General features: G+C 32.0%; 3 protein-coding genes across 3 annotated transcripts; 2 read left to right on the top strand and 1 right to left on the bottom strand.

Annotated features, from left to right (window-relative positions):
* Positions 1-5433: 5433 nt before the first annotated feature.
* Positions 5434-8932, top strand: LOC114194615 (oligopeptide transporter 1-like). Its single transcript, XM_028084955.2, has 6 exons — positions 5434-5708; positions 6016-6464; positions 6742-6839; positions 6956-7528; positions 7649-7919; positions 8003-8932. The coding sequence occupies exons 1-6, from the start codon at positions 5651-5653 to the stop codon at positions 8801-8803; spliced, it is 2250 nt and encodes a 749-aa protein (XP_027940756.1). The 5' UTR covers positions 5434-5650; the 3' UTR covers positions 8804-8932.
* Positions 8933-10480: 1548 nt separating this feature from the next.
* Positions 10481-13761, top strand: LOC114195538 (oligopeptide transporter 1-like). The gene is made up of 6 exons (XM_028086043.2): positions 10481-10529; positions 10647-11095; positions 11373-11470; positions 11586-12158; positions 12347-12617; positions 12701-13761. The coding sequence occupies exons 1-6, from the start codon at positions 10481-10483 to the stop codon at positions 13499-13501; spliced, it is 2241 nt and encodes a 746-aa protein (XP_027941844.1). The 3' UTR covers positions 13502-13761.
* Positions 13762-14378: 617 nt separating this feature from the next.
* On the bottom strand, positions 14379-17121 carry EMB2731 (ER membrane protein complex subunit 8/9 homolog). Its single transcript, XM_028086040.2, has 5 exons — positions 16766-17121; positions 16391-16537; positions 16199-16258; positions 14838-15004; positions 14379-14730 (listed from the first exon to the last, which is right to left on the bottom strand). The coding sequence occupies exons 1-5, from the start codon at positions 16973-16975 to the stop codon at positions 14700-14702; spliced, it is 615 nt and encodes a 204-aa protein (XP_027941841.1). The 5' UTR covers positions 16976-17121; the 3' UTR covers positions 14379-14699.
* Between the last annotated feature and the right edge of the window lie 223 nt (positions 17122-17344).

The following is a 17344-nucleotide window of genomic DNA, read 5'->3' on the forward strand; positions in this document are numbered from 1 at the left end:
CTAAAATAATTAAATGGTTGGTGAAAAGTATTTATTAGAAAAATGAAAAAAAAATGCATGTTAATTTTATTAAATGTTTAATTTCTTACTACTTCAGTTGATGAAAATAGCTCGAGTTGTTTTTTTTAATTAAACTTTTATATTTAATCTGAAAAGTTAAATTTACACCTCTTTAAGAAAAGATATGCAAAATTTGACAGAAAATCGTTCTCGGCAAGTTTTATTTCTTGAAAACGTTATTACATTTTAAGAAGTAAATGAATCGTGAAGAACATATATTTCCAAAAAAAAAAAATGATGTTCTTGGCAAACTAAAAAATTATTTTTAACAATTTTTCTTACAGTATTCACTTCTTTTTATGGTTAATCATGCCATTTTTATATCATTTTAATTTGTATACGTTTGCTGTAACATCTTGATTAAAGGAGGAGCATGTGCTTATTAGAAAAACTCCAACATAAAATAATACTGTTGTTACAAAGTTAAAAACAATTTCCATGTAATTTAAGTTTTCTACTTTAAAAAAAAAAAACATAATCACTGAAAGAAGAGACTAAAAATGTGTAAAACAAAAGTAACCTCAAAAGACTGAATACAAATTATTGCGAAAGCTATGCATTTTAATTTCCCAAAATCGCGCATAATCACACTTAAGAAAGAGATCCAGACAAATATTATTTTAAAGTAATGATTTTTTTATTCACTTAATTAGATTTTAAGTGACTTATAAACAATGACAGTTTTTAATTAAAATTTTATTAAAAAATTTGCTTAATAAAATATTTAATTTTTTATCTAAATAATGAAAAATTAGAATTTTCTTTTATCTCATTCTCTGAAACACATGCTGCAAGTCAAAGCTAATATGAAGATGAGTTGTTGAAGAGTACAAAATAAGTTATTTTTTTTAGATTAAAAATATAAATCTGCCATCCATTTTACTCATCAATTCCACATATTTTATTGATTTTGAATTTATAAAATTAATTTAATGCATTTGAGAAACGATTTGGGTTTATATTTTAGATTCTCTATACCAATATAATATTATAACTTTAAGACAATTAAATATTTAAATTGGTTTCAAAATTGACTCAAACTCAACCAACATATACCTACGTTACTTATCATCACATCTCAATATTCATAAATATAAATAGAAGAGTTTTGATAGTTTTTTTTTTTTTAACATAAAAAGAAAATTAATTTGAGACCTATCATGTATTAATACACTTAACTTTGAAAGAACAATTTGGATATTTACTAAGAAAAATCCGACAAATCCGTCTGAAATGATGGTATGTACATAGAAAAAAATTGTAGGACATAGCAATTAAATGACATTAAAATTAATGTTTCCAATTGTTATAAATTATAAGGACATTTCCACAACTAAATAAAAGAAATTTTGACTAAGTGAAGAGTTTGTATCAAAAGGTGTAAAAGGTGACGTGAAAATGCTGACTTTTTGGTCGATTTTAAGTTGAACATTTTGTTCATATATTAGAAGTGTATGACAACTTTTAGTTAGTGCTTATATTTGTATAAATCCAAAATTAAAATTAGTATATTAAAATATAATCTTTCTTTATCTCTATTTATAATTATACTCTTCTTATCACATAAATAGAAACGAAATTAGAGATTTTTTAAAATTAACAAAAAAAAAGAATAACGTGTTATGTTCATAAAATAAAAAATTATTTATCCGAAGGACTAATATAAACTTTATATCATATTTGTGGATATTAAAAAGTGGCTACAAGTTGCTATATATACATATTTTCAAAAGTCAAAAAGATACTTAATGTTCACAACTGCATTTCAAATATATTTTTTTCATATAACACATTTTTTAAGTTTTAAGTTATATAAAAAAAAAAACAATGATAATTCCTACAAAATTAGGCATTACAAGTTATGAATAAAAGTAGGAAATGATTTATAACTGAATAATTATTTTTATAGAAAAATATGATATTATACGTTTTGTCAAAATTTAAGAAAGCTTCGTAGAATAGTCAACTTTCCAATCTTTTATTTTCAATTGTCATAACTTGTTATTTCAATCCTCTTCCACTTAGTTGCGTTGTGTTTTTCATGATGTTGAAGCTTTTGTTTGTAGTTGAAATTAGAATATAGAGATTTATCTTATTACCTAGAACAAACTTTTATACATGTTATTTTAATAAATAAGTTAATGTTTTTTAATAATTAAGAGATGCATTGGCAATTGATAAAAGCTATTTACTTTTATATACATTATCTTTGTATATCTTAAATTTATATAGAAATTATTTTGAAGATATAAATTATATCAATCATCGAAAGATGTTGAAGATGAATTTTGAGAGTAGGGAGAATAATAATAGAAACATATCATTAACACTATTAAAATTTAAATATAAATTTAAGTTGAAAAAATTAAATACCTTATAAAAAAAAATAACGCACATAAACTCATGATTTATTTTGAGTAAGGATAAAATAAAGTCTTTTATGAAAATTTGATTCAGATTTTACTAATGTTGAATCTCACTAATAAATTCTCTCAAAACATCACAAAATACATTTTTAGATTAATCTTCTTTCAATAACGAAGGGAAGAAAGTAGAACAAATATAAAAAAATGATAAATAAGTAGAAGTAAAAAATGTTTTATTGAAAATAAATAGGTAAAAAAACATTGTTACAAATTTTTAAGTTTTTAATTAAAAATATTTATTTACTTAATTAGAGGATCCAAAATATGGTTATGCTTTAAGAAAAAAAATTATATGCTTTAATTTATGTCATTTAATTATTTAAATACTTTATTATAAAGTATAATTACATTTCTTTATTAAATGTAATGTTCTTTATATATGTACTCAAGTGCTGTTTGTTACAACTTAAACTCTCTTATTTGCTTTATATTTTTATATATATTATATTTGTTATCTATTTTGTTGAATAAAGAGTCCGTTCATAGCTTTAAACCTTAACTATAATTAATATAACGTGTAATATTATTATTGTGATTATATATTTATGAAATATTAAAAATTTGAATAAAACAAATAATATTTTTGTATTAGTATTACTTTACTTTTTAATTAAAATTAAATTTTATTGACATATACACTAAAGTATATTACTTAATTTATATTTTTGTATGTTATATAATATATAGACTGTTATGCTTAGTTGTAAAATTAAAAGAATTATATATAAGTAGTATTAATTTCAGCAAGTTAATTCCTTATTAGATACAATTATATTTAGTTAAAGAAAAAATATACCGTAAACCTAACAAATAACATCAATAACATTATAGAACCATAAATGATATTATTAATTTTAAATTTTATACAATAAATCTAAATTAATAATGCATTTTACTAAAATAAATAATGACAGATTCAAATAATTAATGGTTTTTACTTAATTTAAATTTATCATAATTTTTTATACAATAAAAGAAACAATTTATTACAACTTTAAAAATTGATTTGGTTCATGAATAAATTAATAAAAAATCCAAAAAAAAAAAACTAATACGTTTAACCCAATTTATTATAATTTTCAGAATTGATAGAATTAGTAACAAATCAAAAAAATTAATGCATTTTATTCAAAATATATCTATTTGAATTTTAAAAATTCAATTGTTCTTGAATGCATTAATACCAAATTCAAACAATTGATGTATTTTACCAGAAATATATTTAGTATAGAATTTAAGAATTCATATGTTACTTGAATGAATTTATAACCAATCCAAATAATTAATGCATTTTACTCCAATTTAATTTAGTAAAATATTAAGCAATTTAACTGCCATAAGAGAGTGGGTGTGTAAAGGCATATGCATAAATCAGGCTTCGATTTAATCTTTATTACAATGTTTAGGTACTTATTAGCAGTTAAATTATTACGAAACATTTTATTAAGTAAATAAATTTTGGTTAAGTTTGATTTTAGTTCTTAGATATTATGTGAAAATAGGACTTGTCTTTGTATAAAATTGATATTTTAATCTTCAATTTTTAAAATTAAATGAATATAATATTTTTAATTTAATTATGTTAAATTTGTTTGACATATTAATCATATCTTTCAATTCAACAAATATTAAAGTTAAAAGATATAAAATAATATAAATAATTCAAATATTTTAATGAGATATATTTGATTTGATGCATCACATTTTTTTTAACACAGTTGACTTAGAAGGACTATATCTACTAATTTTAAAGTGTAAAAGACTAAAATATACTAAATTTTTGAAAAAAACAAATTTCAATTTAACATTAAGGATTAAAATAATGTTTAACCCATCAAATTTTATATAAATTAAATCTGTACTTAATGAAATCTTAAAAGATTAAAAATAATTTAAATAAAAAAATTAGTGATCGAAAACTATCACATATTTAGAGTTAAACTCTAATATTCTAATTATGCATTTAAGATTTATAGTCTATAAAAAGAAAATTGATACCTAATATAGTAATGAGACAATTTTTGGAATGAACTGGACTTGATCTTTTCGTCATTGTAAGAGGAGGAATAAATTCAATTAATATTCTTAAAGTAATTAATTTATACTATTAGTACTGTCAAAATAATTAATTTATACTTTTAATACTGCTAAATTAATTAATTTATACTTTTAATACTTATGAAAACCAAAACATAATAAAATACGTATAAAAAAGTTAAAAAATTAAATACTTTTTTTATTTTTAAACTATTTTTGAAAAATTATATTTCATTTTTAAAATTAAATTATATATTTATTTTTGTATCTATATTTTAAAAAAATTGTACAAATTACCATGCTAGCAAACAATAGGTGAAAGTATATATATATATATATATATATATATATATATATATATATATATATATATATATATATTGTAAAATAAGTTATTTTTTATTTTTTTATAAATATAATTCTTTTAATGATTAAAATATCTGTAAAAGTATGTTTTCAACTGATGAAAATGGATAGAAAGATAGTTTTCTTTCCATAAAAATAAAAGGGAAGTGATACTTTAACAAAGTTTTTTTTAACAAATTTTTTTGACAAATTACCATTTTAAGTAAAATAATATTATTTTATTATTTTATTTTGGTTAAAAAGTAAACTAAAAATCTATTTTAATTTCATTTACAGTAACTTTTGTCAACTTTGTCAACAAATTTATTGTCAAAACATAATTTTCCAAAATAAAAATATTGAAACGGCTATAAGGCTAATTGATTCATGAAGTCAACGAACAAAATAAATAAAAAAATTGGGTGTCATAAACAATGTATAGTTTTCCTTTTTATCCAACCGTTGGTTGGTCGTTAATACATGGTAATATATGTTAAGATAACCTTAAAATTGTGATTTTGTTTCTTCATTAGGTTGAACAGATTTATTGCTGTAATACACACTAGTTGATGACGATGCTTATGTCAATCACGAATCAGCACCGCTATTGGAGCCAGACACATTCTCATTGTAACTGTTTGGTTTAGTTCCCACCACCTCCTATAAAATCAAACCGACAATGTGACTCTTCTCGTGCTTGAAGGAGGAAGAAGGATAAGAAGAAGAGAGAGAAGAGAGAGACTCCAAGTCCTATCCACACTTCCAGAACCAGATCCTCTGCAATGGCTGAGCCTGTCGATGATGTCGACAATAAACACGACACCAAAGTAGTTATACCTGGTAACATTTCAATGTCTGAAAAAAACTATGCCATAGCTACACCATTCATGCCAATATTTAATTTCATTTACATGCCATAACATACAACACATGCTGTTACCACCAACTATCAAGAGGGTTTGTCAAAAAGATTGTTAAGTTACACGAGACAGTAGTTATGCAGCAAAAAACATTCTCGTGAATGTAACCAAAAGTGCAGAAACATTTTAAAATTCTTATCTGTTGCTGTTTTGTTTTGTCTGTATCTATGTTTGTGTGTCTGTTTTTGTTTTTGGTGAATGCTGATTTTAATGTGTTGTTGTTGCAGAAGAAGGCGAAGAGGTTGATGACTCTCCGATTGAGCAGGTGAGGTTGACGGTTCCGATAACCGACGACCCTACGCAGCCTGTGCTGACATTTCGGACATGGACTTTGGGACTGGCTTCGTGCGTTGTTCTTGCATTCATCAACCAATTCTTTGGGTACAGAACCACCCCTCTTTTCATTTCTTCTGTGTCAGCGCAGATTATTTCTCTCCCACTTGGCAAATTCATGGCCAGAACACTTCCGACCAAAGCATATGTTTTTCCTTTCACCAAGTGGTCGTTCTCCTTGAACCCTGGCCCGTTCACTTTGAAGGAGCATGCACTCATCACCATCTTCGCCAGTGCTGGATCTAGTGGTGTTTATGCCATCAACATTATCACTATTGTCAAGGCTTTCTACCACAGGAGCATCCACCCAATGGCTGCTTTTCTGCTCGCATTATCCACCCAGGTGAATGGTGATTTATTAATTGATTAGGTTGTTGAAAGTAACGATTTTTTTTTTTTTGTTGAAAAAAGATAGTGCTATGGTGGGTGGAAGAATAGAGAGAGAAATTGTTCGGTTGGATAAATGATTTGAGTGGAGATGTGGGGAAGAACAGAGAGAAAGAGGGGTCAAAATGAAACAACGGATCTGATAATTTTATTAAACTTTTAAGGTGATTAATCAAAACAACGTGCATATTCAGATTTGGTTAGGCTACTAATCTGTGTGCTTAAATTTTTAGATGCTTGGTTATGGATGGGCTGGCATTTTCAGAAAATTCCTCGTTGATTCCCCGTACATGTGGTGGCCTTCAAACCTTGTCCAGGTGTCTTTATTCAGGTATTTTATTATTTTTTTCACGATGATTTATGCATTTTTGTCCTTTAATGGATATATGAGTGAAAAAGATTATGATTATTATATTAATCCAATGTTATGAATTTGTTGAATTGCAGGGCATTCCATGAGAAGGAGAAAAGGCCGAAAGGAGGAAACACAAGGCTGCAATTTTTTCTGCTGGTGTTTGTGTCAAGTTTTGCTTATTACGTCATTCCGGGGTATTTATTCCCAGGAATAGCAACAATCTCGTGGGTTTGCTTGGTTTGGAAAAAGTCCATTCTTGCTCAACAAATTGGTTCGGGTATTACCGGGCTTGGCATTGGTTCATTTGGCTTTGACTGGAACACAGTGGCTGGGTTTTTGGGGACCCCTTTGGCTACACCTGGCTTTGCCATCATCAACACACTCGCTGGATTTGTGCTCTTTATGTATGTTCTGATTCCCATTTCATATTGGAACAACGTATATGATGCCAAGAAGTTCCCCATCATCAGTTCTCATACCTTTGATTCCACTGGCGCAGTATATAATGTCACTCGTATTCTCAATGCTAAAAATTTCGACATCGATATGGACAGTTACAACAATTACAGCAAACTCTATCTTAGTATCACATTTGCATTCGATTATGGATTGAGCTTTGCCTCTCTCACCGCCACTATCTCGCATGTTGTTCTCTTCCATGGAAAGTAAGTTGTCTTTAGTTTTAGATTTCAGACAAAGCTTAAATATTTAATATTAGAATTACTGTTTAACTTGGATAAATTGGGTAAAGTGATCTAACTTTTCTGGTGATGTGTGTTTGGAAGAACGATTGTTCAGATGTGGAGGAAGACAACAACTACACTAAAAGGAAAAGCATTCGGCGATGTGCACACAAGAATTATGAAGAAAAACTATGAACAAGTACCAGAGTGGTGGTTCGTGAGCATTTTGGTTGTAATGGTAGTGGTGGCGCTGATAACTTGTGAAGGCTTTGGCAAGCAACTTCAGCTGCCATGGTGGGGAGTTCTAATGTCTCTTGGTATCGCGCTAGTTTTCACTTTGCCAGTTGGAGTTATTCAAGCGACAACAAACATGGTATAACATCATTTTTACAGTTTAGTTTCCCATAGCTTCAAATGTTTTGTCTCTCTCACCACAGAGTGTACCTTGTTTTGCAGCAAGCCGGTCTGAACGTGATCACAGAGCTAATAATCGGGTACATTTACCCCGGAAAGCCTCTTGCTAATGTCGCCTTCAAGACTTACGGCTACATCAGCATGTCACAGGCACTCGCATTCCTCGGAGACTTCAAATTAGGCCACTACATGAAAATTCCTCCAAAATCTATGTTCGTCGTGCAGTTGGTGGGTACCGTGGTTGCTTCATCCGTGTACTTTGGCACAGCATGGTGGCTTCTGACGACTGTTCCAAACATCTGTGATCAAGCAAAGTTGGCAGCCAATAGTCCATGGCAGTGCCCCGGTGACGATGTGTTTTACAATGCTTCGATCATATGGGGAGTGGTGGGTCCAAAGAGAATGTTTACAAAGGATGGAATTTACCCCGGGATGAACTGGTTCTTCCTCATCGGTGCTCTTCTTCCTGTTCCGGTGTGGTTCTTTTCTCGCAAATACCCAAACCAGAAATGGATTGAACTCGTCAACATGCCCCTCATCATTCTTGGTGCCGGAGCTATTCCTCCGGCGAGAACTGTGAACTACATAACCTGGGGAGCTGTCGGAATCTTCTTCAATTTCTACATTTACAACAAGTTCAAGTCTTGGTGGGCTCGCCACACTTACATTCTCTCGGCTGCATTAGATGCAGGACTTGCTTTCATGGGTGTGGTTCTCTACTTCGCCCTCCAAAGTTACGACATTTTAGGTCCAACCTGGTGGGGTGCCGATGCTGACCACTGCCCTTTGGCCAAGTGCCCCACAGCGCCGGGCGTAGTTGCTCATGGATGCCCTACTCTCTGACACCCATCATCATCATCTTCACAAGTTTCCTTCTTCATCTTCTTGAGTTTATAGATACTGTGTTTTATTTCTTCCTTGTTTTCTGTCTTTTTACATTGTACAAACGCAATCCAATACCAGGTTGAACAAGCTGTACATATTGTTTATGTTTTATCTCTTAAAGATGTTAAATTGTGATAAAACCTCTTTAATATAAAGCTAAATTGAAAGGTTTACATGAAAATTACACGCTGACGCTGTGATCAAATTGCACAACCTAAAATCAGCCATTCAAATTCCTATTGTTTAAAGCGTTATATGTATAGTATAGAGGAAAGTGAAGTAGAGAGGTGAACCACTATTTTAATTAAACATCATATTCAATTACTAGGTTGTATCACGGTTGATGTAGACACGGGAAAGTGAAAAAGAAAGGTATAAAGAGTTCTTTTACTCAATGTTGCATCATGTTGTTGTATCTATTAAATAGAATTTGTTAACCAAACTAAAATTGCATGCACTTTAACCATTTTTCCTAATTTAGGCTTGTCTTTTACACTATATGCCATAGTACCAACCTTATCAGACTTGCCAATTTAGAATAGTAAATGTTGGTAACATTAGAGGCAACCTATTATACCAAGGCACGTACGTAACATTCGGCAACAACATAGCACCATATAAAAATATAATAATCCTAACACATTTAAATATTATATATATATATATATATATATATATATATATATATATATATATATATATATATATAATCGTTAACAAAATTGTCATAATTTTATCTATTAAGTGCACCTTAAAAGATTAAAAAAAATATAAATTTAAATTATCTTTAACCTTCGTGCCACCGAAACAAATTCGAAGTTAAAGATTAAGAAAAACCAAATTTTTCGGAACTGTATATTTTCATTTTCCACATACATTGTCAATATTCCAATCTATTGAGATATTTTAAATTATCGTTACTCTTTGTAGATATATCAAAACAAGTTCTAAGTCAAAAACTAAGAAAAACCAATTTTTTTGGAACTACATCCTCCACATACCAGTATTCGAATCTACTAAGATAAGGTCTTTATAATCAGTCTTACTGATAAGATATTATTAGTTTTAGAACTTAAAACTTCTTTACAATTTTATCCCTAAAAAGATGTATGGAGATTTAAGTGTGGAAAATGTCTTTTAATTCTCCTTAATCTTTAACTCCTAAATAATCTAAAGACTGTAAGTCTTATCAACTTTATATACGATTATAAAAAAAGAAAAATCAAATATTGAGTGTGATAGATTTTTCAATGAAAAATAAAAGATTCAAAGAGTTACTATAGGCTGATAGGTTGATGAAGTTCATGTATGTTATTTACTGTCTACTAAATAAAATAATTAGTTGACATAAACAAGATTTGTTAAGATAATCGTAAAAGTTGTTTATATTCTTTCTTCGTTTAACAACAGATTGTGATACACTAACAGATTTGTTGTTGTGGATAAACTAGTTGACGACGATGCTTATGTCAATCATGAATTAACACCGCAATTAGAACCAGGCACATTTCATTGTAATTGTTTGGTTTAGTTCCTACCTCCCTATAAAATCAAACCAACAATGTAACTCTTCTCGAGCTTGAACGAGGAAGCAAGAGAATAAGAGAACACAATTCCAGAACCAGATCCTCTGCAATGGCTGAGGTTGTCGACAATAAACACCACACCAAACTAGTCATACCTGGTAACATTTCAATGTCTAATATTTAATTCCATGTACATGCATGCTATTTTGTTTGTATCTATGTTTTGTGTGTCTGTTTTTGTTTTTCATTACATGCTGTTTAATGTGTTGTTGCAGAAGAAGGCGAAGAGGTTGATGATTCTCCGATTGAGCAGGTGAGGTTGACGGTTCCGATAACCGACGACCCTACGCAGCCTGTGCTGACATTCAGGACATGGACTTTGGGACTGACTTCGTGCGTTGTCCTTGCATTCATCAACCAATTCTTTGCGTACAGAACAACTCCTCTTTTCATTTCTTCTGTGTCAGCACAGATTATTTCTCTCCCACTTGGCAAACTCATGGCCAGAACACTTCCCACCAAAGTATTTGTTTTTCCATTCACCAAGTGGTCTTTCTCTCTGAACCCTGGCCCCTTCAATTTGAAGGAGCATGCACTCATCACCATCTTTGCCGGTGCTGGAGCTAGTGGTGTTTATGCCATCAGCATTATCACCATTGTTAGGGCTTTCTATCACAGGACCATCCACCCAATGGCTGCTTTCCTGCTATCATTATCCACCCAGGTAAACAGTGATTGTTAATTCATTGGGTTGTTGAAAGTAACAATTTTTTTGTTGAAAAAAGATAGTGCTATGGGTGGGTGGAAGGAATAGAGAGAGAGAGAGAGAAATTGTTCAGTTGGATAAATGATTTGAATGAGGGGAAGAATTGAGACAAAGAGGGGTGAAAATGAATCAAAAGAATCTGATAACTTTTTTTAACTTTTAAGGTGATTGATCAAAACAACATGCATATTCAAATTTGGTTCGGCTACTGTAATCTGTGTCCTTAAATTTTTAGATGCTTGGTTATGGATGGGCTGGCATTTTCAGAAAGTTCCTCGTTGATTCCCCGTACATGTGGTGGCCTTCAAACCTCGTCCAGGTGTCTTTATTCAGGTATTTTATTATTCTTTGTAGGTGATTTATGCATCTTTGTCCTTTAATAGATATATGAGTGAAAGAGATTATGATTATTATATTAATCTAATGTTATGAATTTGTTGAATTGCAGGGCATTCCATGAAAAGGATAAAAGGCCTAAAGGAGGAAACACAAGGCTGCAATTCTTTTTCCTGGTGTTTGTGTCAAGCTTTGCATATTACATTATTCCAGGTTATTTATTCCCAGGAATAGCAACAATCTCGTGGGTTTGCTTGGTTTGGAAAAAATCCGTCCTTGCTCAACAAATTGGTTCGGGTATTACCGGGCTTGGCATTGGTTCATTTGGCTTTGACTGGAACACTGTGGCTGGGTTTCTGGGGACCCCTTTGGCTACACCTGGCTTTGCCATCATCAACATACTGCTTGGATTTGGGCTCTTCATGTATGTTCTGATTCCCATTTCATATTGGAACAACGTATTTGATGCCAAGAAGTTCCCCATCATCAGTTCTCACACCTTTGATTCCACTGGCGCAATATATAACGTCACTCGGATTCTCGATGCTAAAAATTTTTACATCGATATGGACAGTTATAACAATTACAGCAAGCTCTATCTTGGTATCACATTTGCATTCTATTATGGATTGTGCTTTGCCTCTCTCACCGCCACTATTTCGCATGTTTTTCTCTTCCATGGAAAGTAAGTTGTTTTTAGTTTGAGATTTGAGACAAAGCTTAAATATTTAATATACCACTAGAAACAAAAAATTGGATGCAACTGTTTAGTTTTTTATGTTTCTATCAGTGTTGTTCTGTTATTAGAATTACAGTTTTACTGGATGAATTAGGTAAAGTGAGCTAACTTTTGTGGTGATGTGTGTTTGGAAGAACGATTGTTCAGATGTGGAGGAAGACAACAGCTGAACTAAAAGAAAAAACATTCGGTGATGTGCATACAAGAATTATGAAGAAAAACTATGAACAAGTACCGGAGTGGTGGTTTGTGAGCATTTTGGTTGTAATGGTAGTTGTGGCCCTGATAACTTGTGAAGGCTTTGGCAAGCAACTTCAGCTGCCATGGTGGGGAGTTCTAATGTCTCTTGGTATCGCGTTAGTTTTCACTTTGCCAATTGGAGTTATTCAAGCAACAACAAACATGGTATAACATCATTTTTACAGTTTCCCATTGCTTCAAATGTTTTGTCTTGTCTCTCTCACCACATAGTGTAACTTCTTTTGCAGCAAGTTGGTCTGAACGTGATTACAGAGCTAATAATCGGGTACATTTACCCCGGAAAGCCACTTGCTAATGTCGCCTTCAAGACTTACGGCTACGTCAGCATGTCACAAGCACTCTATTTCCTCGGTGACTTCAAATTAGGCCACTATATGAAAATCCCTCCAAAATCTATGTTCATAGTGCAGTTGGTGGGTACCGTGGTTGCTTCAGCCGTGTGCTATGGCACAGCATGGTGGCTTCTGACGACTGTTCCAAACATCTGTGATCAAGCAAAGTTGGCAGCTAACAGTCCATGGCAGTGCCCCGGTGACGCTGTGTTTTACAATGCTTCAATCATATGGGGAGTGGTGGGTCCAAAGAGAATGTTTACGAAGGATGGAATTTACCCTGGGATGAACTGGTTTTTCCTCATTGGTGCTGTTCTTCCTGTTCCAGTGTGGTTCTATGCTCGCAAATACCCAAACCAGAAGTGGATTCAACTCATCAACATGCCCCTCATTATTATGGGTGCTGGATCTATTCCTCCGGCGAGAACTGTGAACTACATAACCTGGGGAGCTGTCGGAATCTTCTTCAATTTCTACGTTTACAACAAGTTCAAGTCTTGGTGGGCTCGCCACACTTACATTCTCTCGGCTGCATTAGATGCAGGACTTGCTTTCATGGGTGTGGCTCTCTACTTTGCCCTCCAAAGTTACGACATTTTAGGTCCATCCTGGTGGGGTGCCGATGCTGACCACTGCCCTTTGGCCAAATGTCCCACAGCTCCGGGCGTAGTTGCTCATGGATGCCCTACTCTCTGACACCCTTCATCATCATCATCCATGCTTCCTTCATCTTCAAAAGTTTCTAGAAACTGTCTTTAATTACTTCCTTATTCTCTATCTTCTTCCATTGTACATAGCCAATCCAATACCAAGTTGAACAAGCTGTACAGATTGTTTATCTTAGCAGAGCATCAAATTAATGTTCATAGTCTATTCTACTTGAATCCCATCCTTCTAACAACTTTTCTTAGAGTTCAATTTTCCTCCTCATTGCCTCCGATACCTTTGATGGATCAATTTACTAAGTATTCCTTATATATCTACATACATGTGTGTGACTTAATCAATATAAGAGATCGACACAGATTGAGTTTGTGTTTATTTTCTTATAAGTGTTTGACTATATCATTTTTATGTTTCTATAGTACAAGACTTACACTTGAATCATTTTCATCAATAAATATTAGAATCCATTCAATTAATTTTTCATTGGATGCTTTTTCATTATAAATTCCGAAGAAATTTAAAACTTTGAGTTACTTTTATAAAAAATTATATTGAAGTTTATAGTGATTTTTGGTTTTTCTAAATTATTTCTATGCTTTTTATTTTTAAATTAAATTGGTTTAAGGATTCTTTATTGTAATGAAAATAGTTTTCTATATACAACCTCAATGTTCCAATCCATTGAAATAACATTATGATCGATCACTAGACGTGAAATATTATGAACTTAAATCGTTAAAATTTTATCCTTAAAAAATATAACGAGATTTAAGCAAGAAAATATGTATTTATCTTAACTTATAACTTTTATGAGACTATTATAACCTTTATGAGGCTATTGATCATATCAAAACATTTTCAAACTCACTTATAAATAAAAACTGAAAAGAGACATCCACCCCAAACATGGCCTAAGATAATGGACGTGATGATTATGTTGTTTATACCAAGAAACACATGGTCACAATTCGCCGATAAGCAAACAAACTCCACTCTAGTATACCTACACCCAAGAAAAAAAAAAAACTCTGCAACCAAAATCCTTTACGAACTGGTGGTAAATATCCTGTTTATACAACTGAAAAATCTTCATGAAGCAACTTCCCTAAGGTAAAATTTATAGTCCCTAATTGTTCATTGTTGACAATCCAACATTTGCACCACAATATAAGTCTGAACATCCTCCACTTGCAAAGTAAATCGTCCAAAATGAAGACAAGTGGTGGGATCATTTGAAGAGCCCTGGGTTTAGCCAATCCCTGCAAACAATAGAATATGTACATTGTATTCGTATGTCAGTTATAGCTGCACAGACAAATAAAATGGTAGGGAAAAAACGAAATCTGCAAGGCAAAAAAGCACTCACTTGCTAATGTCATCCAAGTGATCATCAAAATCTACAATTCCATTCCACTTCTCGGTTGCAATATAGTCCAATAAGACTACATTTGCCGAAGGCTCTTTCAGAGAGAAACGGTTGTTTGCATCTGAGGGAACCAACTTCCAGTTCTTAGATGTATCCCTAACATAAAGCTAAACCATAAGAAAAAGGTAATCTTGGTTAATGTAACCAACCAAAAGGCATCTCTTTATATTGAGGGAGCCATATATGCATAAACTCTAGCAACCATAATTACGTATCATGTAGATACTGGTCTTCTTTTACAACAAAAAAAAGTGATTTCTAAACGAACCATTAATTTTGTAACTATAAGAAACAAATAACAAGACTCGTTTGCAATTAGTGCAAATGTTGGATGACCTTTGAGGTTGTACGCTGTATAATCATGCAAAGAGTGCACATTACAAAACATTACTGTGTTATTCCCCCAGTCCTTTAATTGAAAAAATCTTGGAACATGTTTCGTTTAGCTTAGCTTAGAGAAATAATTGTGTTTTTGCTAGCTTTCCTCACAGAACTTTTGTGAAAAAAAAAAAAATCATCTCTCCCAAAGAGTGGTTCCCAAATATGCTGCAGTATGTTGCAAATTAAATAAAAAACAAGAGAAAATGGATCACAACATTAATCAGAAACTTGAATTCTTGCATACAACCTGAGCTCCACAATGTTACACCATAAAACCCATGAAACACCACACACCAAGATAAAAAGCCACCAATTTCAAGATAAGCTTTTAGATACAGCAGTTTTGTAAAAATAAGGAGATTGGTGTACCAGAATAAGCCCCCACAACAAGACAGGGAAACCAACAAACATAAGCAAACAGCTTACTGTCCAGTGCTAAAGTGAACTACAGAAATTCGGTCTTGCTTGGATAAAGTTATTCAAAAACATTTATAAGAGAAGACAATAAAAAACTAAAATAAATTTAACTTCCCTCATTTAGTTAAAATCAACTTCTTTCTAACCATAACTTCTGAAAAAGTTACATAGGAAAAATTCTGGAAGTTAAAATGCATAAGACAAATTTTCTTATGAGAGAAGCTCAATCCATTGTACCTTCTTATTTTCTTCTACAGTAATTAATTACAAGTTTACCCCAAAGGTTTATATTCTAACAAGTTCATAGGTTTTCGTGATTCCATTAGAAAGAAGAAGTTCTTTAGTTCATTCACAAAGAAGCTTGGGTATATATATTTCTATGTTTAGACTGATATCACGAATTCTATATCATCTAAAGAAGCCCAAACACAACTCATAAAGCGGATAACAAATAGAAATTATCGGTCATGACAAATGCGGTTTCCAACACTAAAATCGCTAACCTGCATTATGGCACTACCTTCCTTGCTCTTTTTCAAAGCATCGAGCTTCTTGTTATCTAACTGCAAACAATTGAAGAGGAAAAGAAAGATGATAAGCAAAAGGAGATAATTAGAACCAAAAATAGCAAAAACTAAGAATAAATTCAACAACAAATTAGCAAAATCCAAAAAAAAAAAAATGCAACAACAAACCAATAGAACGGCGGCTTGGGGAAAGTAGCGGCATATGTGGTCACCGATATTCTTCGCCACACTACCAAGCTCACTTTCATCAGATCTCTCATTCGCGTGAAAATAGCCCACTATGTTCAACCCTTTCGCAGAAAAATATTCCTCTATCTATCTCAGAAAAAGTGTAATTGAAAAAAGGAAAAATCAGAAAACTACAGAGAAGAAAAGGAAAATTTAACAGACACCCATGAGAAAAAAATATAAGCCCAGTTAACGAGGTTACACGTTGATTAAGAAAGCATATATCTTTCTGAGTAATTTTATAGATAACCGCATAGAATCAAAACTGAGTGAAAAAAAAAACAAAATTAATGCAAAAAGCCCTAGAGAGAGAACCAGAATGAGAGATATCTCCAATTGAGGAAGAAGAGGAATGTGAGAGTGGAAGAGAGGGACGGCATCGGCGATCTCGACGACGTCGTTGGAAGGGGAGATGCGACCGATCAAGATGCCGTTGACGGCGGAGGTCGGGTGTTTGAGGGAGTGAAGCACGAGTTTGATGTAAGCGTTTTGTGCGATCTCGTACCTCAATCCGTTGCTACCCATGGCTAAGATTCTCTACACAAAGGTTCAAGGTTTCTGTTCTGTTCCCTTTTTCCTTCTGTTTTAATGTCAAACACAGAACATTCGCAGATGCAATCAACTATCAACTGCTGTGGACTTCGCACTTCGCCACAACTTCAGACGACGTCGTACTGTCACGGTCCTTCGCAATCTGCATTTGCAATCGTTCGGCTTGGATCAGTGGTTCTTGGGCCAGCCCAACTATTACACGGACCATGGCCTTTAAAAGGTTGGCCTAGAAAAAAAAAATTGAAGTATTTTACTATTTGAAACTTGATTAATAGGTTAACCTTATAAGACGATTATCATAATCCTAGTATCAGAAAATAAAATAAAAAATGAGAATCAAAA

This window comes from Vigna unguiculata, chromosome 8 (assembly GCF_037176805.1).
Source record: "Vigna unguiculata cultivar grain cowpea cultivar isolate G323 ecotype 2 chromosome 8, ASM3717680v1, whole genome shotgun sequence".
Classification (NCBI taxonomy): Eukaryota; Viridiplantae; Streptophyta; class Magnoliopsida; order Fabales; family Fabaceae; genus Vigna; species Vigna unguiculata.

Bases quoted from the DNA above. Each gene is read 5' to 3' on its own strand.
- LOC114195538 (XM_028086043.2), top strand. From the start codon at position 10,481: ATGGCTGAGGTTGTCGACAATAAACACCACACCAAACTAGTCATACCT. The intron at 11,471-11,585 runs GTATTTTATTAT...GTTGAATTGCAG, and splicing joins GTCCAGGTGTCTTTATTCAG to GGCATTCCATGAAAAGGATA. The intron at 12,159-12,346 runs GTAAGTTGTTTT...TGTGTTTGGAAG, and splicing joins GTTTTTCTCTTCCATGGAAA to AACGATTGTTCAGATGTGGA.
- LOC114194615 (XM_028084955.2), top strand. From the start codon at position 5,651: ATGGCTGAGCCTGTCGATGATGTCGACAATAAACACGACACCAAAGTA. The intron at 6,465-6,741 runs GTGAATGGTGAT...TTAAATTTTTAG, and splicing joins TGCTCGCATTATCCACCCAG to ATGCTTGGTTATGGATGGGC. The intron at 6,840-6,955 runs GTATTTTATTAT...GTTGAATTGCAG, and splicing joins GTCCAGGTGTCTTTATTCAG to GGCATTCCATGAGAAGGAGA.
- EMB2731 (XM_028086040.2), bottom strand. From the start codon at position 16,975: ATGGGTAGCAACGGATTGAGGTACGAGATCGCACAAAACGCTTACATC. The intron at 16,538-16,765 runs GTTCTCTCTCTA...TTTCTGAGATAG, and splicing joins TGGAGATATCTCTCATTCTG to ATAGAGGAATATTTTTCTGC. The intron at 15,005-16,198 runs GTTAGCGATTTT...CTTATGGTTTAG, and splicing joins AAGGTAGTGCCATAATGCAG to CTTTATGTTAGGGATACATC.